This window comes from Acanthochromis polyacanthus, chromosome 2 (assembly GCF_021347895.1).
Source record: "Acanthochromis polyacanthus isolate Apoly-LR-REF ecotype Palm Island chromosome 2, KAUST_Apoly_ChrSc, whole genome shotgun sequence".
In the NCBI taxonomy this organism is placed as follows: domain Eukaryota; kingdom Metazoa; phylum Chordata; class Actinopteri; family Pomacentridae; genus Acanthochromis; species Acanthochromis polyacanthus.
Window position 1 is genome coordinate 27304417 of NC_067114.1, and position 20665 is coordinate 27325081.

The 20665-nt window shown below is 42.3% G+C and overlaps 1 protein-coding gene across 1 annotated transcript in view; it reads left to right on the plus strand.

The window, feature by feature from the left end:
* The window catches only part of mmp15b (matrix metallopeptidase 15b), a 35919-nt gene extending 26961 nt beyond the window's left edge, over positions 1–8958 (plus strand). The window contains exon 10 of the mRNA XM_051941262.1: positions 676–8958. Coding sequence (XP_051797222.1) covers positions 676–1190 — 515 coding nt within the window. The 3' untranslated portion in view covers positions 1191–8958. The remainder of the gene's footprint in view (positions 1–675) is intronic.
* Positions 8959–20665: the final 11707 nt, after the last annotated feature.

Below are 20665 nucleotides of genomic sequence, written 5' to 3' on the forward strand. Positions count from 1 at the left end.
CAAACAGACTCTGGGCTCATTTTTCTCTGTAATGTGTATTATAAAGCACCTCTAAAACAGCATGACCATGGCTAGAAATAGAGGTAACTCAAAAATCTCTTTTGTGCAGTTTGATAAAGTTTAATTCCATAAATCCTAAAAAAAAAAAAAAAAAAAAAAAAAAAAGAAAGTTGAATTTCTCTTGTCATTTTACAAAAATTGAAAAAGTCTGGCGGAAATATGGACAACATTTTTCCAACTGTCCACTGGTGTTACCAATGCTGGGAAAAATGGTGAAATTAGATAATATAGATATTTTACTACTGACATGTTTAGTTTGTTTCTACAGTGTGATATTTTGTCTCGTGTCTGTTGGTCACAGCTCAATAACAAATGACTACTCAGTTTATTTTCGGCCATGAGACATGTAGATTAAACTGATTTTGAAGAAAATCCCAATGTTTAGCTTAGATTGGGTTGTTTTTCCCATTGAAACTCTTGTAAACTTTAGAATATAATGATTCTTCCTCTTTTTACAGTTTCCTACAGTGGGAAGTGTTGTAATGTTAGTGATTTAAAAAAAAAAATAGCATGCCTTTCAACCCGCCAGCAAGTAATTGAATCTTAGGAGGTTGAATTGTCTGCTTTCACATTGTTATACTGGCTTACATGTCCTGCTGTGTTTGCATTTTTCAGCTTACACCTTCTTCTATAAGGGTTCTAAGTACTGGAAGTTTGACAACCACCGTATGAAGAGCGAACCCGGGTACCCCAAGTCCATCCTCAGAGACTTCATGGGTTGTAGTGTAGACCTGGATCCCGACAGAGACACGGACACAGACTCGGGGCGCAAATACCCAGATGTAAACCGTCCACCATTCAACCCAGACGCAGGACGTGATGGCGACAAAGGCAAAGACCGGGATGGAGCAGATCGCGGAGGTACAGACAAAGACAAAGGCAAAGGCTCGGACAATGACAAAGATGAAGACTATCGCGAGGGTCGTGAGGAAGACACCAATGAGGTGGATGTGGTGCTGAAGGTGGACGACAGTGAGGAGCGGACCATGAACATCCTAATGGTAACAATCCCTCTGGTCCTGGTGCTGTGCATCCTGGGACTCATCTACGCCATCATCAACACGCTGCAGAGTAAAGGCGCGCCACGGCTGCTGGTGCACTGCAAACGCTCCCTGCAGGACTGGGTCTGACCCCTGACATTATGGGGCAGTGAACTATGAACTAAAATTGAACCTTAGATACCCCTTCCTCTAATCCAACCCTCCTCCCAGTGATTCATCTGTCTCAAGTCTCTGTGCTCAGTGGCTCCTGCAACGTGTAGTATGTGTGGTAGTAGATCCATGCAAATACTGTACTGATACATAGGCACACACAAACTAAAAGCAGGCATAAATTATGCCTTTTACACACACACACACACACCACCCTAACCTCCTCCTGTCTCCCATGGTGCTCTACAATGCGGTGACTGTAGTCTATTTATATGAGAGAAGTTTGCACATTGTTTTTTTTTCTTTATGTTTTTGTTTTGGTTTGTTTTGTGTGACTTTTTGTTATTGTTATTATTTTTTCTAAACCAGGAAGACCGTTCTATTCTCTTTTCTGTCTCTGCTCCGCCCTCCTCCTTCCCCTAATCTCAGTAGGGGCTTTTTCCTCACTGATAACTTGACATCTGCTTATACTATCTCAGTTAGCAGAAAAGAAAGAAATACAAAGGGGTTAGAAAAGGTTTGCAGACAGACCTCTGTGCTTTAAGTAAGGTTCAATAGTGGTTTTTTTTCTTTTCTCTCATCATCATCCTCATTGTGCCGCTTTTCGTTTCTTCCCTTTTCTACGTAGTGTAATATGTCGGGACTAGATGGTGGGTTGGAGAGAAACTGGATCTGGTCAAACATGATAGTTTAGAGTCGAGGTATTTTAAGACCTGCCATTAGCCCAGATAATATTCTTCTTTGACTCCCAATGATGGTGATTTGGCTGTGATTGTGACGCTGAAGGTTCTGTTTGTTAGTCAAACAGACCTAAGAGAGCTGCTTCAGCTTTAAAGGATTATTACAACTTAAATAGTTTTTTTTACACTTAAGCCATTTTGTCTTTGGTAATAATAATCATGTGTCTGCCATGTTAAATGCTGAGATTTGAGAATCTCAGAGAAAAAAAAAAACAGATTTGCAAAAATATGGAGAAAATGGTGGCAGACAGTAAAATTATTATACACTACTGTTCCTTGTCTCCATAAACCATCTTTATAGACCAATTTTCTGGTTCCAGAAACACACAGTTTCTGCATGCAATTATGATTACTTCCATTGAGGATGTGTTACTTTGTGGTTTTGGCTTTCAACAAAGTTGTAATCAACTGTCTGTTCAATGGAATAGTCTGACATTAAGCCTTGATTTGCGGATGTAAACATTGCCGGCTGCAGACACCACCAACATGTCGGTGTTACTATCAATTTCCTTTTCTATTTCACTTGGATATCACTTGGAGGACTCCATAACATACAATATTTACCAGTCCCTCCAGGAATTCGCGATGTTGTGATCGTGCAAATTTACACAAAATCAACCAATCTCCGCGAATTTTGCACGGCCTTACAATTTTGTCCAATCACCGCAACTTTCCCGCAATTTTGGCCCGCCTCCCGTGAGTTCCATCAATCATAGCAGCTCCCAGCGCAAACGTAATGCACGTACATCACCGAATTCACTTCCTGTTTATGGTTTGAAGATGTAGACATGTGTGATACTCATGTCTCATTTCAACACGGTCTCACGGGGATTCGTGAAACTGTTACGTAAATTTTTTGTTTCTTTTTCGTGCGCACCAACACGATTTCGTCATGTTTTTCGTGCCGCTCACCACGAAATGTTTTTCGTGTTGCTCACAACGAAACCCGCTGTGGTAATCACAGCTGAAAGTGGTTTATACCAGCGGATTCATGACGATCTAAGCTGTCCATCGGCGTATACTGCTTGTGTGATCGCGTTTGCGGCCGCCGGCCGCCGGACATTCTTGAAATTCCTATGCAAATTGGTAAGTGTACCACCGGCTTATGGTTAGGTTATGGTTAGGTTATGGTTAGGATTATGGTTAGGGTTATGTTTAGGGACGATGTCATGCAAAATATAGCGTTGGATTCGCCATGGTTTTACATTAAAAATATAATACACACATTCGTTTGAAATACGTTCTGGGTGGCACGAAAAGTCCGCCGTTTAAAATACATTGGTGCGCATTTCGTGGTGAGCGGCACGAAAAACATGACGAAATCGTGTTGGTGCGCACGAAACCGAAACAAAAATTTACGTAACAGTTTCACGAATCCTCGTGCGATCGGGCTGCTCATTTACCAACAAAAATTACTGCTGAAGACCGTGATAAACAATTGATTCACTGATGTTCTTCACCAAAGCGGAGCTAAACTGTTTTACAACCGTGCAATATTGTGGTGGAATACAAAAAAGAAAAAAATCATCGATTGATAGACACTTTTTAAAAAAAAACACGAAACCTATTAGAACAGCTGAAATGAGCGGACAACAGACCAGACAAATCACCATGATGGAAACTGTTGCATCCAGATCCGTTAGAGCACTGAAAGAATGAGGTAAATTAGATTAATTATTCCACCAAAGAACACGGCGGAGTTATGTGCTGATCAGCGTGTGTGAATCCTTCCTCTGTTACCAACATCACTCAAAAACGGATTCAGGGATTTGAATGAAGTTTTCAGGGTCGGTCAGAAATGACACAAGGACCAAATGATTAGACTTCGGCAGTGAAGTTTGGATCCACAGATTTGTTAAGGAGTCATAGCGGTACGGCGTCTGATAGCGGCACGGTAGCCATGGCAACAAGTGAACGCAACCTCAGCAGCCTGCTGATGATCACATGATTGTGATCCTACTACACATCTACCTCTATGGACTTATCGGAAATGACACAAGGAACAACTGATTAAATTGTGGGGGTGTTTCTGAGTCCCATCAATTCCCGTTGCCCGCTACATAGTTAGGTCACGTCATATTAAACCAGTATCTGGCTGCTGCTAATGTCCCACCATGGTGTGCCAGCTTTTGTGGAAATGAGTTGGAACGTTAAATAATTATTTTCGAAATAAATATTGTCAATTACAGTGTTGAAACGTTCTACAAGCTGGAAAAATGCAGCTTTTTAGCAATTGTCACTTATCTCCCGCAATTTTATCTCAACAAATAAGCTTAAAACATCGCAACTTTTATCGCAATTTTTAGAAAAGCTGCCACGAATTCAGGCTTTTTCGGCCGCAACAATCACGAAAAACGCCCGCGAAATCCTGGAGGGACTGATTTACATACAACATAAAAGATTTTGTGGATGGTGAAGTGACAAGAACAGTACCACTTTCATGTCTGAATGCTAAATATTAAGCTACAGACATCAGGCAATTAGCTTATCCATAACTTTAAATTTTACTGTTGAACACCGTATATCTTTTATGTTTAGGGCCAGTTTGAGTTTATTTAAACAAGGGTCGACTAGAGTTTGCGTAACTTTCATCATCTGCCCAAATCCATGAGATTCCACATGGGCTACTCCACAGGTGTCCATGTGCAGCCCAAAAATTGGGATTCACACAGACTACGCAACAAGGGCAAGTAGTGTTGATGCATGAAATCCAAAGACAGAATCCAACCTATGAACATGCATGGAGCAGAGTCCTAACGTAGAATGTAGTGAAATAACAACTATGCTTTGATTGGGGTTCACAGCTGTCTGTGTTCACATCCGCAAAAGAACAAGTGTATTTCTCTTACTGTGACTGATCATGTTCCCTCGTCCATCAGGATTTGATTTTGAAGTTTTACAATAATCCCAGATACGGTATCGGCAGTTACCTTGATGAATATATTATTTACATTACAAATCATGGCTATGAAAATAAGACCCAAGTTATAACAAATTGTAATTATCCTATAAGTTCAGACCACTACAGCCTTATTTTTCTTCTTTATCTTGTGCTCACACAGTTGGACAACAGGTCTACCTTCTTTCTTTCCCTTATTTGGAAACTACTTAAAGACCTCTGTCGCTGAAAGGGTAAACAGACTTTAAAGGAGACCTCTTCCCTTTGGTTTCAATTATGAGGCTAATTCTCAGAGTGCCTCTTTTCTGTCAACAAGAAGTCCTTTTCTTTGTGCTACAGAGGAGACAGAGCGATGGTTTATGTAACAAGTCAGCTCAGTGTGAGGAGAAGGAGCATTCGTTGTATCTGCACATGTGAGACATAAAACAAGGGAAGCCATGGCCTTTCACTTCAGGCAGGATGTAACACCATAAATGCAACACAGCAGTCGTAGAGGGCAGCTAATGTACCATGCAGTCTATAATGGGGTTTTTACTGCTAGTGTTTTTTTTTTAAAATGACAATTTAAAAAACAAAAACAAAAAAAAATAAAAATAAGAACAGTGATGACCTGTGGACTTGCTGCTGTAAAGATATCCACAAGCACCAGGGTGGGCTCAGGCCATGCAGACTCATGTGAGCGCAGACTAATCCTCTTCATTAAATAACAGCAGGTGTGTGCAAATCCTATTAACCCCTTTGACCTCTTTTCTAAACCTTGAACTATCCAAATCACAACATTCTCCGCTCCTTTTTCATCTTGCAAGAACAGAGAAAAGATGAAAATCTGCACAGAAAAATCTTAACCACTCATTATACTGCTATTAAAGGATCATGCTGCTTTAAAAAAAAAACAAGAAAAATTTAAACTTCTGGATTAAAATCATTGCCAGCCATCTTCCAAAACATGCCTGTAAGTATTTTTGTCACTATTCATACCATCCATTAGTTTTCATGCACAATTACAGTGTACTGTCATTTGAAAACTAACTTTAAATGCAATAATGATGCAACTTTCATGATAGTCTGCTTCCTGATTTTTATACTGTGCAGAAATAAATCAAAACCAGTGGCTGTCATGGAACCATACCTTAAAAATCTGGAGAATGACAGCATAGTGTGCAAAATAGTTGGTGTAAAAACATTACTAGGGGCTGAAATGTGCAAGACTGAGGATGTTGTGCTGTGTAGCATCAGAAAAAAAAAAGATCTCATCATCATAAATGCAAGTCCGAAAAGCAGGTTAAAATGAGTGTGAAAGTGATAGGCCTTTGAAGTTTGACTTCAAATATGAATAGGAGGAAGGCTTATCTGAAGTAGCACTAAGAAGTGAGCTGCCACTCTGGCCAGGGGGGGCTCAGCACGCCCAGCTCAGGTTACACAGATGTGGACGGGGCGGGTGAGGAGAGTCTGAATTTCCTGCAGCTGAGACAAGGAAGGGGGAAGGGGGCAGAGGGGAGGAGGCTGACCTCGTCTCCCTGAGCTCGCAAAGTTTAGATCTCAGGAATAAGGAGGGGTGGGAAGAAAAAGAAGAAAGGGGAGAGAGAGTATTGGCAGCCCATGTGACCCACATTCTACTGCTAGCTCCACAACAGTGCTGGCCAAAGAGGAAACTTCAGCTTACAGTAGGTGACAGGCCTTCTTTTAGGAAAGTGCTTTTCCTGTCCAATTACATGTTTTAAAACCTGCATTTTGGTAGCATTGGAGGTTCATCTTGTTCTTCTATGCCAGACTGAAAAATGAACACTACTTAGGATTCCCACGAGGTGAAGACAGGTTAGGGTGAGACACCTAAGCAGACAGAGCTGAAGTCAAATGGAACAGTGAAAGGGAGAGAAGGAAGAGCAGACTCAGCCATCACCAGAAGTCTGGAGATTGATCTGAGGCAGGTCGATAGCAGTTGCCAGGAAACGGTGTCCTGTGTCCATCGCTCACCTCCTCATCATCAGGGTTGTGTGTATGTGTGTGTGTGTGGAGAAAGGGGGTTGGCGGACGCAGCTAATCAGTGTTAAAAGCTCCCTCCTCTGCTCTGCTCTGCTCTCCTGTCCTGTCCTGCTCTTCCATTGGTCCTACAGGCACATCAGTGAGTGCTCAGCGTCTGGACAGGCTCAGAAACTGCCAACTCATTGCACTATACACAAAGTTGTACATGGAGCTCTTCTTTATCAGGCCTGCTTTTCTCCTCTGTAACCTCCAAACACAGAGCCCACAGGGAGTTAACCACTTCAAAGCTAAAATAGCCACTTCAAAGTGGAAAAAGTCAAGTTCACCTGAGTTTGCTTTACTTGAAATCACAGTTTCAGCAGATTGAGAGGTTTTCTGAGGTGACACTGGCAAGGACTGTTTAGTTCATTGTCTTAGGACATTGAGCAGGGGAGAAATACTGGCAGGTCAGGAAAGAAATCTGTCGAGGCTGAATGATGCATGTTTGTGTGTGTGTATGTGTGTGTGTGTGTGTGTGTGTGTGTGTGTGTGTAGAGGTGTTCAGTTAATCAGCCCTACTTGCCGTAAGCGAGGCCTGTTTTCGGACTGTAAATCTCCCACACTCTCTCTATCCCCACCCCTCGGCATACTCAGCCTTCTAAGCCCAAGGGGATCATAAAAACAACAATGGCCTTCTCTCTCTTTCACTCTCTTCCTCCTCCTGTTTTCTTTCCCTCCCTAATACATACACACACAAACACATTATTGTCTCTCTCCGGCATCTAGCATCACTGCAGTCAGTCCATTCAACAACTGTGGAGGGATTCACTTAAAAAAAGACTACCTGTCAGGTTTTCCGTTTCGTGAACCAGGCAACAGCACACCCCATTCAGATTTAAGGTTGCAAAGGCTGAGATTCTTTTATGTTAATGCCTTGTTCATTTTGAGGTGCAGGACCTTGATGCAAAGTTTTAGTAAGGTTAGGACATGCTGAGCTTGTCTGAGCTTTCATCTCTCTCAGGATGTGTTTCTGTAAACACTGCATGCTAAGCGTTCCTCTTTTTTCCCCCCTTTTAACGAGCATCTCTGTTAAAAGTCTCCACAATCAATCAGAAGGCAGGTTTTCTGGCAGATGTGTCTGTCCTCCCAACACTGTGTACTTTTTGTCTTTTAGCTTGCCACTGTCACCGTGTATTCCCGCACTGCTAATAGCTGCAAGCTTCAAAAAGTCATTGCGTCAGCCCTGTGCGAAATCCCAAACTCTACCGGGATAAACCAGATCAATAAATAACAGACTGGAAAAGATCAAAGGAAGGAAAAAAAATGTGTGGAACGTGACAGACTGTGTTCTGTTTCAATTTTACTGAAGTTGATTTTGTGACTTTGCATTGACTCGAGCCCAAGGGATTGTGGGTTGTCCAGATGCTTCTCTCTTTTCCCAGAGTGCATCTCAACTCGCTCGCTGAGCCCATCCACTCTGGAACCACTCGTTTTAAATCACCACTTGGCTAACTCGACCACTCACCGCGGGATTGAAACAGAAAAGATGTCTGATAAATGACTCTTAGCATCTGTGTCGTGGCTCTGACCTGGACCAGTGCAGCGGATCAGCTCTCATTGTGCTTCAGACAGGCTTTGAAAAGTTGAGCAGCCAACTTAAGAAAACTGTGTCCTTTCACTAACTGCCGCTACAGTAGAGAGTAGATTTTGTTGGATTCAGTCATTCTGTACTGACCATCAGTAGTGGAACTCAAACTACACCCTATTGAACTTCCATCTTCTTCACTGGCCGAGTTGTGGTTCAGTGATTTTCTGACAAAACAAAATAACAAAAAATACCTCCTCTCTTCCCTGCCTGGGATGACATGGAGAAAAAAAGAAAACAGCAGTTGATCAAAACAGCTAAAATTACTGTATGTCTTTGATGATTTGTCTTATTTTGATTTTACTTTGTGCATTTTTTCTCTCAAAACTTGATACAATTTTTTTGGTTAACATTCCAATTTTTTTTGATTTGTTGCTAGTGTTTTTTTTTTCTTTTAGAAAATGTAAGATTTTATACATTTGTGTTGTGTGTTCACCTCTAGTTGAGTGTGTTAACAAGCCATGCTGGACATGTACACATTAAAAAAAAATTGCTCTGAAACTCTTCCAAGTTGTGTATTCAGCTTTTTGTGCAGTGGTTGTAGCAGCAGAGGACTTACAGCCCTGCACACATACACCACACACACCCTCTGCTCTCTTCCTGCGGTGAGGTCACTGTCCATAGGGCCTCGCTTCCTGTCTCACACGGGACAGGCAGCAGAATGGCATTATGGGCCATGGGAGGCGGGATTACAGCAGTCTGGAAGATCGCCAGGAAGTCATATGAGCAGGGAGGAAGTGAGCAGGCAGTTTGTAGAGCCTATAAGAGAGCAAACAGGCAATGGTGTCATCACACTGAGAGGAAATTCATTGTTCACAGGAACACCAGGCCTTTTTGTGATGGATTTTGTGCAAACACCAGAGCTACAGAACACAGACTGATAGCAGACTAGAATGAGGTGTTTATGTGGTTAGAGTAAGATGTTTCCCAGACTGAAAATGAAGTGAAATCTATTCATATCCTTTCATGGGCGTAATTACCCAAAATCTATGCCAAGTTATACTGTTGTTATTTTGTCTTCGTTTAAATCCTCCTGAAAAATAGTTCTACTTCTGAAGTCCATCTCAGTGCTGGCAGTATCTCAGTAGAAACTAGGAAAGCACTTGTAGAGCACAGTACTCCACCAAGGCTGCTCAGTCGTTATATCATTCCTGATGGCTGAAATCTTGAGAAAATTTGTCACAGACATCATGGCACCATAGAATGTGCCCCATGTACCTACAAACAAAATGACCTTGTGCTGAGCACAGGCATGTGTTATGCGTGTGTACGTTATGTATGGATACGAATCATGTGTCCTCAATATGTGGCAGGCGCAGGAATTGATGGGACTCTGAAACACCCCCAGTGCAATGCTCGATTTTTAGTAGGTTCGTAATCATCTGATCGTCAGTCGACAGCTGATGTAGTGTTCACTTGTTGTCATAGCTACGGTGACGCTGTGCCGCTACATTGTAATGACACGAAAATCTTTAACAAATCCGTGGATCCAGACTATAAGCCGCATCACTGCCAAAATCTAATCAGTTGGTTCTTGTGTAATTCTCGATCTGCTCTGAATATTCCATCCAAATCTGTTACTCCATTTTTGAGTAATGTTGTGAACAAACTGACAAGACAGGCGGACAGACACACAGACGGACAAACATACACCGACTGTCAAATCAGTCTGCCGTTCTTTGTGCACAAACCTTCTGACTGCCTGATGACCTACTTTAAGATGCACTGTCAACCATTAAGATTTTTTTAGCAGTCAGACATACCTCCGTTCACTTTGTAAACAAACAACTTTAATGGTGCATGTCCTGTGTGTACATGGTATTTGAGTGTGGCCTGCTTTGCGCTGTGTTTACATGCTTTTAATGCTTTCCTGCTGCGCATGTGTGTGTGTGTGTGTGAAGTCTTCGTCTGGCCAGTATCACTGCTTGTTAAATCCATCTGCTACAGTTATCACCAGGTACACCCTGTGGAGTACTGTAATTATTTGCAGTCATCTCTTTCCCCTGGGTAGAAAATTAACCAACTTTTAGCCCAACAACACATGCATGCATGCGTTGTGCATGCACACACACACAGATAATTACTGGAAGTTAATCACTAACAGCTACAGTTAATGACTCAGCTGCAAATGTCAGAATGTGCTACAGCTCAACCACCTGTTGAAGCTATGCACCTGTTGTTCATCGTGAGTGCCGTGTACAGACAGCAGTGGTTTACTTTGACTGGGCTTTGATAGATTTTATATTAATTTTGTTTTGAATTGGATTAATATTTTCTATTGAAGATATAGTCCTGTCATTTTCATAGGGATATTACTGTGAACATGGTGACCTGAGCATTTATCTGAAAATACTAGTATGTCTGAGCATATCATCACAGAGCCACTTGCATGTTTAAAGACTATCCATCCATACATCCATCCATACATCCATACATCCATCCATCCATACATACATACATACATACATTCATGATTTATACACCGTTTAATCCTCATTAGGGTTGCGAGGGGCTGTGGTAGGAAGCCAGAGAACCTGAATAAAACCCACACTGCACAGGGAGAACATGCAAACATGCAGAAAGATCCCAGGCCCGGGCTGGGACACAAACAAGTGATCTTCTAGCTCAGTGACAGTGCTAATCACCACCTTGAAATTAAGACTAATGCTATTAAATATAATAATATTGAAATGGTGGCATAGCTACCATGCAATGCCACCACAATAGCCACTTGCCATTGGTAGCAACTTGAGGTTCTATGTCTTGACCATGGATATTTCGAACCGCCAATCTTGCATTCAGAGACTGTCCCTGGTTGCACGTCACTTTCACAGTACTGCAACATATGTGAGAAGTAATTGTCATCTGACAGCATGTGACAACACTGAGTTCCAGGGCTTTTTGAAAACAGTGAGTCGCATACATCTGGGACGCCATGATGGATCCCAAAACGATGTGGAACCAACATCACATTCTGTGAAAATACGGGAAAATAGTATTGTAGGCCCTTGCTTTAGAATTCCTATGGAGATGAAGAGAGATCAATCTTTCATGAGGAAAACCACTAAAAATATCCAATAAATTTAACAAACTGTGTATCAGGATCGCTGGACAAACGCTTTGAGAAACACGAACATGCCATTTTTCAACATGAACAGTTTAGACAATCCTCACATCCCCTTTGAACATTCACTGCAACACTGCCAAATTTATGCAGAAGATGCTGAATCTCTAACAGAAGCTTGGCTGTTTCAACAGGCCCAGGATGACCCAACCTTCATGTCAAGGATCAGCACTCATGACAAGAATTTGGTCTACACCTAAGGCCCAGAGACCAAACAATTGTCTTCACAGTAGAAGAGCGGTCTCCAAAACTGAAGAAGGCGTGTCAGGTCAGACCGTGCTTGTCATCTTCTTCAACATTCACTGCGTTGTGCAACATGCCTTCATCCCCCAGGATCAGACTACACAGACTTCTACTTTTAACTTCCTGAGGTGTCTAAGGGACAAAATTCATCAAAAGGCTTGAGCTTTGGCAGGAAGGTGACTGTCAGCTCAGTGAAAGTGGTCAAATTACCACAATCTTTGCTCCCCACTCCCCCTAACTTCTAACTTGGAAATGAGCATTGGAAATGAGGGAAACCTCAATGACCCTTCGAGACTAAATAAAGGTTTGACTGATTGACTGACTTGCCAGATTTGGCTACCTACCTCTTTCCCAAATTGAAGTTCAACCCATGTGGTTGCTACAGTGACACAGTGATTGAGATCTAGTGCTCATTGCAGATGGAGCTTGAAGAGCTCAGAGGACAGGACTCCGATGGAGCGCTCCAAGCTGGCAGATAAGCTAGGATCGAACTATTGCTGCATAACTAAATTATTTTGAAGAAGACAGTGGACATTTTTAGTTAGGTACAATTTTTGTTTTTTAAAGCCACCTTCTTGAAATTTTTTTGTCAAACTTTTGCATTTTAGCCACAAAAATAAAAGTCCTCCTTCCTCAACTGTGGGATGTCTGCCATGTTAAAGACGGATGAAATAAAATCATATCAAATTCCAAAAACTGAAATCTTTGGATTGTGCACTCCCCTTATTGTCTCATGTGTGGTCATGTGCTGAGTGTCTGTGTAACAGTACTGCATCAGCCATAATTCACTAAGCCAGTCTTGTGATGTTTTTTTGTGAATGTATGTGATGTATGCCTCACCACAAACACACACTTTATTTTCCTTTCTCTCTACATGTTACAACCACCTTCACTCCTCCTCTTTTATTGTTTCACCATGAGGTAATGTTGAGGTAACATCTGGAGCTTTAATGCAGCCCAGTCCAGCGCATTTTAGTTTTGGCACACATCACCACAGCAAAAATGTGCACATATGCTGCTGCAGGGTGATTTTGGTCAGAACCATGATGCTCCTGATGCTTGTAAAATGCTGATGGGGCAGAGGTGTAGCTCATGGATGGAACACACTAATACTGTTATGTGAAAGTGGATTTATGCCAAACAGTTGTTGAATTTAGGTTTTTGTAATCTAGACTATAACTCAGACCTTAGAGAAACTCCTACGGATCTTGACATTCTTTCAGTGGTGCAGTGGGGTTTTTTTTGTCTCCTTTGAAGCACGTACCATCAAAAACAGCTTGTCATCCAGACTTTGTCAGCTCTGTAACTTTTTCTCTGAAATTTCTTTCAGATGAAATGCCTTTCTTTTCTTTGTCAGGTACACTAACAAAACTAATCTCCACCACTTTCCTGCTTTATATATATATATATATACATACATATATACATACATACATACATATATATATATATATATATATATATATACATCCATATATATATATATATATACATCCATATATATATATATATATATATATATATATATATATATAAAACTGAGGGAGAAATTTTTTAAATTTGCTTGAAATCAGAAGATAGATCATCAGAATGGATATATTTCGCAAGTAAACATAACTGTAAAAACAAATGTGACAAAGTGAATTTTAGTTATTCAGAAGTTGACAGCTGCCTAGAACCCATTTTCACTTCTGTGTCCTACACCAAATTTATGTTAGCAAACAGGCATTAATTGAATTGAATTTAATAATAATAAAAACATAAACATACTTTTTTTTTATCAGCTTTGTGTCACCTAAAGCTAATATTTCTATATTTTTCTTCAGATGAGCAGTCTGTTGCTACATTCATGTGTGACATGGTTATGACATGTGTGACTGCTGGGTCCCAGTCCCTCAAGCTAAAACCTGCTGATTGTTCCTGAGGTTATAACTTAACAGCATGGAGAGGCAGTGTTTGTTCATTTCACCTCAAAGCCCTCAAACAGTCTGCCTGAAGGCCTTCAGAGCTTTGTTGAAATCTGCTTAAACCTTCAAATGAAATCTTAAGACACATCTTAAAAAACACATTACATGATATATCTTGTCTTATCCTGCAGTTTAAATTCAAATTTACTATATTTTTCTTGTTCTTTAGAGAGAAAAATAGATTTAAAAAAAAAAAATTGAAGTCATAACTGAGACATTTGTTCTTATCTTTGCAGAATTACAGATATATTTCGGTTTGCTTGACCTTGTATAAGGAGCTTTTAGACCTGTCAGCTGCTGAGGAAGCCCAGCTGGGCTTCAGTATGGAACCACAAACAACACCTGGATGTTCTTACAGATTCAAACACACAAAGAATGCACAGACACATGCAGGTGCATGGGCACCTGCAGCCTTTTTCAGAAATGAGATACTGTCTGTTAAAGTAAAAGCATTCAGACATTCTGACTCTGGTCACTTTTTATGTCCCTCACTTCATTCAGATGTACCCACCACAGTGACAGAGAGAAGCAATGGTGCATGTTTGATATTTGATTCTTGCTAGATTGGTCAGTACAAAAAGTGATGTAAAACATCATATTGCAATAATAGATGACTAAATTAAACTGTTCCAATAACTAACTGCCTAGTTTGTTTAGGATTTCCTAATTACTGAAAATTTGCTCGAAGTATGATAATAATCTAAACACTATTTTACCAAGAGGAAAATTAACATATGAGATGTGATGGAGCTCAGGACTCAACCTTAAGACGATGGCTATGTAACAAATGAATTAACTGCAGCTGATGAACTGTGACTCTGTGACTGCTCACCTGTCTGAGGTGAACCCAAGTACACAGAGTTACCTGTTGTTAGATCCTGAGCAGAGATCCTGTCTCTGTGTCAGGGATAAGTTTAATTTACAATTAATGAAGTTACTGCAGAATGCACCAAATTCTCTCTTCAGACATAATCGTGTGGATCCTGCTGCTGTTTGATTTTGTAAGAATTGAAACTCTCTCCACAGTGAACACATTCTTTTTTTTTAACCTTGTTAACATGCTCATATTGTGTTTTTATATACTATAGGACAATAAAGACAGTTAAATAATCAGTCAACATAATGTCTGACTGTTCCAATGATGGTCTCAAAAGCACTGCAGGGCAGTTTGTCAGTTTGTCAGTGATTGCTTATTTCACCAGGGCTCTCTCGAAGCCGGAACACAACTAAAGACTGTGTTGGAGTGGTTGGAGGCCGATTGCCAGCCGGATTGGTCAGAGATTGCTGCCGCTGGTCCATCCTTGAGGTGTTTGTGGTCGCAGTGGGACGGCCTGTCGCTGCATGATGGGGTGCTTTAGTGGCGTTGGAGGGAGCCGTCATCGGGGAGGGAGAGGTGGCAGTTGATAGTGCCTAAGTGTCGGCAGGAGGAGGTGCTTAGCTGCCACCATGGTCAACCAGGAGTGGGACACTTTGGTGTGAACAAGACATTAAAGAGGGTACGGTAGGGATTTTATTGGAGCACTTGTAGGCGGGATGTGGAAGCCTTTTGCCGAAGGTGTGATCCCTTCATTGCTCGCAAGGGCCCCACTGGCCAGAGTAGGGCCCCTACTCCAACAGTACCAAGTTGGGGCACCAATGGACAGAGTGGCCGTTGATATCCTGGGGCCTTTTCCGCGCACTCCTAGGGGGCATCGCTATGTGGTGGTAGCATTGGACTATTTTACCAAATGGCCAGAGGCAATACCGGTTCCGGATCAAGAGGCCGCTACGGTTTGTGAGGCATTGATGGAGGGGATGTTTTGCCGTTTTGGGGTGCCTCTGAGCTGCACTCTGACCAAGGGAGAAACTTCGAGTCACAGCTGTTCATGGACATGTGCAAGCAGCTCGGGATTTATAAGACCCGGACAACACCTCTCCATCCACAGAGTGACGGCTTAGTGGAGAGGTTTAACCGCACACTTGGGGCACAGCTGGCATTGGTGGTATCAAAGGACCAGAAAGACTGGGATCTGCAACTAGCCCTAGTCTTAATGGCTTGCCAATCAGCGACGCAGGAGACCACGGGATGCACACCTGCCCTGTTGATGTTGGGAAGGGAGCTCAGGACACCCACCGCTCTGGCGTTTGGGCATCCACCAGATCTCCCTCAAGCACCCGCTGGGCCAGAGTTTGCTACTCTGCTACAACGGAGATTGGAGAAAGCTCACGAGTTCGCACGAAAACAACCCGAGTCTGCGGGGGCCAGACAGAAGATGACCTGTATCCAAGGGGGACTCACTTCAATGCAGAGGACTTGGTATGGGTCTACGCTCCAAAGTGGATCAAAGGGAAATCCCCTAAACTTCAGAGTAACTGGACGGGGCCCTGCCAGGTCATGGAAAGACTGGGGGAGGTGGTCTATAGGGTGAAACTGGCAGGGCGGGGCCGGTTGGTGGTACTACATCGGGATCGCCTGGCACCCTTCCGGGGAGTGAACCAACCAAACTTCAGGCTGGGTCAGGGATCTCCTGCAGTGGTACAAACTCCCTCGGCAGGAGGGGGCCCGGCTTCCCATCACCTTCAGAGGAGACATCAATAGTCAGCTGACTGTCTGGAGAGGGAAATGTAGGTTACACCACTTGGAGCAGTTGTGCCCAGTAGGAGTAGGGAGTAGGGAGGAGGAGGTTTTGAAGGGGGGGGGGGGGGGGGGGGGGGGCAGTGTAACGCTGGTGTTGTGGGTGTTCTGCATTGGGGTTTTTGTGAGGAGGATGTCCCCCTGGTTAAGTTATGTTACGCGAGTTCAGGAGGGGAGGGGCAGCAAGAGAGAGGACGGCTGTTCTTGTTGTTTTTCGTTTTTCCGGTGGCATCCTAACCTCGGGTTAGCTGTGCTGCGGCAAGGGAATAAAGCTGGGCTCGTTGAGCTACAACTGAGAAACCGTCTCCTCCGTTTGTCCAAGCTGCCAAGCTACACCGCAACGCTACAATATTAAGAATCACTCCTAGGTCTTCAAGTGCAAATTCTTTTAGTACAGTCACATCCACAATAGCCATTTAAAAACTTAAAATTCATTGGTTCCATAAAAATGCATAAGACATTTTGAGTATTGGGTCATTTTGGTACCAGTGATCCACTAATGAAGGTCGTGCTTTTTGTAAAAAGGCACAATTTTGTTGCCGCACTTCGTGTCTATATAAAGTAACACATTTGGAAGTTCTTCAGAGACAATAAGGGCTAAAACAAGGAACCTAACACAGGAAACACGCCTGAAGATACAGATTCTCAGCCAGGAAGGGTACAGCTGCTGCCAGATAACAAGGAAATGCATCCAGGGCCAGTAGAACTTGTCCGCAGGAGCACAGTATCCAGGTCTTAGAGCGGCCTGCTCAATCCCCGGACATGAGGCCCCCTTGAAAATGTGTGGTGGATTTTCAAAAGGTTTGTTTCAAAGGATAAACCAAAGAATTTAGAAGAACTAAAAGCAGTAATTCAAGAGTAGTGGGATAAGATAACCCCTCAACAGTGTGAAATGCTCGTGGGGAATAGAACCACGAATATAGAAAACAGTTCACCAATCTATCACCAATAGAAAACAGTTTGTCACCCTCGGTCCTCACAAATCCTCCACCTCACTGGTCACTGTGGTGTTCCCCAGGGTTCAGTTCTTGGTCCGTTACTCTTCCTCATATACATTCTTCCCATTGGTCACATCATCCGCAAACATGGCCTCAATTTTCACTGTTACGCTGACGATATCCAGTTGTATCTCAGCTCCAAATCCCCCACTGGTTCCCCCATCAAAAACTCTCTGTTTGTCTGTCTGATCTCAAATCCTGGCTCCATCACAACTTTCTCAAACTTAACTCTGATAAAACAGAAATCTTTTTTTTTGGATCCAAGTCATCCCTTAATAAATTCTCCCACTTCTCCTTCTCCATTGACACTGTCCCTCTTACACCCACTTCAACTGTTAAAAACCTCGGCATACTTTTCGACTCCACCCTCAGTTTTCAACTTCACATAAAGCAGCTGCCTAGGACTGCCTTTTTTCACCTCCACAATATCGCACGCCTCCGCCCTTTCCTCACTGACACTGACGCACAAACTTTGATTCACTCCTTCATCATGTCCCGTATAGATTACTGTAATTTCTTGTTCCTTGGTCTCCCAGCATCATCCCTACAGAAACTTCAGTACATCCAGAACTCAGCAGCTCGTGTCCTCACTCACACCAACCGCTCCTTTCACATCACTCCCATCCTTCGTCAACTTCACTGGCTCCCCATTCAGTCCCGCATCATATTCAAAACTCTCCTCCTCACTTTCAAAGCTCTCCATAATTTGGCCCCTCCGTACCTCAATGAACTTCTGACCCCCTACTCACCCTCTCGCTCTCTCCGGTCCTCCAGCTCCAACCTCCTTTCCATCCCTCAAACCAAACTCTCCACCGTGGGGGGGCGGTCTTTCAGTGCTGTTGCCCTGAAGCTCTGGAACTCACTCCCCCAATCCCTCCGTGATTGTCACTGCTTCTCTACTTTCAAATCTCTGCTCAAAACTCATCTTTTCAATAATCATTTTGCCTCCTCCTCTTTGTAATTTTGTTTTTGTTTTGTTGTTGTTCTCTCTGTTCATGTAAAGCAACCTTGGGTTTGTGAAAGGCGCTATATAAATTGAACATATTATTATTATTACTGCATGCTATTGGTAGAACAACTAAATATTAATTTAATGATGTGATGGTTTATTTATTTTTTGGTCAGTTTTTGAACACATTCTCTGTTATTTGTTGACTTTGATACTAACAAACTTTCTTCCACCACTGTATATTTAAATCAGTTATCACACTCGAATATTACAAATGCAGTGTAGTGTAGAGTAGCAGTAGTGTAGCAGTCTCTGACCAGAGCTGTAGATGAGCTGGTGTGATGCAGCTGCAGAAGAGTCCAGAGCTGAGCTAAGAAGTGGGAAGGGATTTCATAGACTTGTACATTTTAAATGAAGCAACAGTGTAGAGTTACATCTTGATCATATACCCTTCGAAACAGGTAGCTTTGATGTACAGAGATGAGTTTCTAGGGGTTTAATTAATGACCAGAGAGGGATTTAAACAGCCTGAGCTTAAAGGAAAGACTCTTGCAACCAGTTTCAGTTGTTGATACTTGATACTGCACTGCATGTGGTTGGATCTGTGTGACTGAGGCTGGTACAGATTTCCAAAGACATTTTCCACATTCAGTCTGTCTTATTTTCCTCAGAGAAAGCTTTGACCTCATCTCGACAGCAGCTGCATCCAAAAGACAACCTCACTTCCCATAACCCCTGGTGTTATGAACCTCTAACCTCCACAGGCCCAGGAGGAATGAGACACAATGGCAGGAAACTTATTCTCAAGAAGAATCCTCTCTCATTTCTGTAAAGCCACTGTGTAAAGCATTAAGGAAATGAAGAAATGATAGCCAGTATATAATTTGATCGTACAAGCTTTTGAAATGACTCATTTCATAATCATTGCATAATTTTACAATTAAACTGTGTTTTGATGAAACTTAAAGGAAAGACTCTTGTCTTTCCCGAAGGTCTTTTCAGTTCGTACACGCTTGCATCACCACGCCCTTGATGAACCACCATCCTTCACTCTGTGGGGAACATTTGCAGCCTTAAAAAGAGGAGATGTCAGACTGTCTACATTCTCATGCATGATAATCAACAGGCAAATCCCACAACAGTCATCCGGGATGTACCTGGTCATTGTGCTCTCCTGATGTTATTTTACTGCCTCTAAATTTTTATTACATCCTACATCAACTGTCTGCAGTGGATGATGTGTAGGTTGATGTGCGCTACAAAGCTGCGACTACAAAGAGAAGCCAGATGAGATGGTGAGATTTAAAGCAAACCTGCTGTGTTCCTTTGTTTTACTATGATATGTAGTTCCCCCATCTGCATATTAAAATCTGTGTGAAGATGTGTGTTTGAGCTCTCTTACGTGCATGCATCAGAATGTGTAAAACCTGCACACAGTCTGGTTTCACGCCGGTGTTGAACCTGTTATCATAACAACTGCCAAGCAAGCTCATAAAATTATGAGATATAATAAACTTAATGAGCAAAACATCACAAGGGACACATGCATGCGCCTGTGTGTGTGTGTGTGTGTGTGTGTGTGTGTGTGTGTGTGTGTGTGTGTGTGTGTGTGTGTGTGTGTGTGTGTGTGTGTGTGTGTGTGGGTGTACACACATGCTTGTGTGTGTGAGTGTTTTGGAATCTCCACAACAGGACAGAGAAGTGCTGATGTTTGGCAGTGACACATTATGTTGTAACACAACTCAGTAATGAGGTTACTATCTCTAGGAACAGATAGGCTTGGGATCTAAAGATTTTGGAGGGAGTGCTATTGCCATGGAGGGTGTGCTTGGTCTAGACAAATGTTTTAGCTGGGTGGTATGTGTTGAAGTAACACTGATGAATGCCAGAACTCAAGGTTTCTCAGCGGAACATTGCATTCTAACAAGACGATCAATGTCATCCACTGAACCGTCAGTAGTTCTCATGATGTGGTTGATCATATATTTATGGTACGTACAGTGTCATCTGTCCAAGTAACTTTCAAACATTGAAAGCAGTTTTGACCTATTTAGTCAAGACAACTGTCTTTTTCAAAGGCAAATATTGATTGACCTTAGTCTTGCTGGCAATTTGCTTGATGACCTTTCAGTCTTTCTTAAAGCTGGGATAGGCAGTATTTTTTCTTAGCTTCATTGAGCACAAATTCCACAGTGCCAAATGTTTTTCTAAGTGTTGTGAGACAAACTGGAGTTTTGCACCTTTTCTTGGCTTTATTTTCAGGCTTCTTGCATGTAACAGGAAATTTTGTCCTGTCAGTTTTTTGGACAAGAA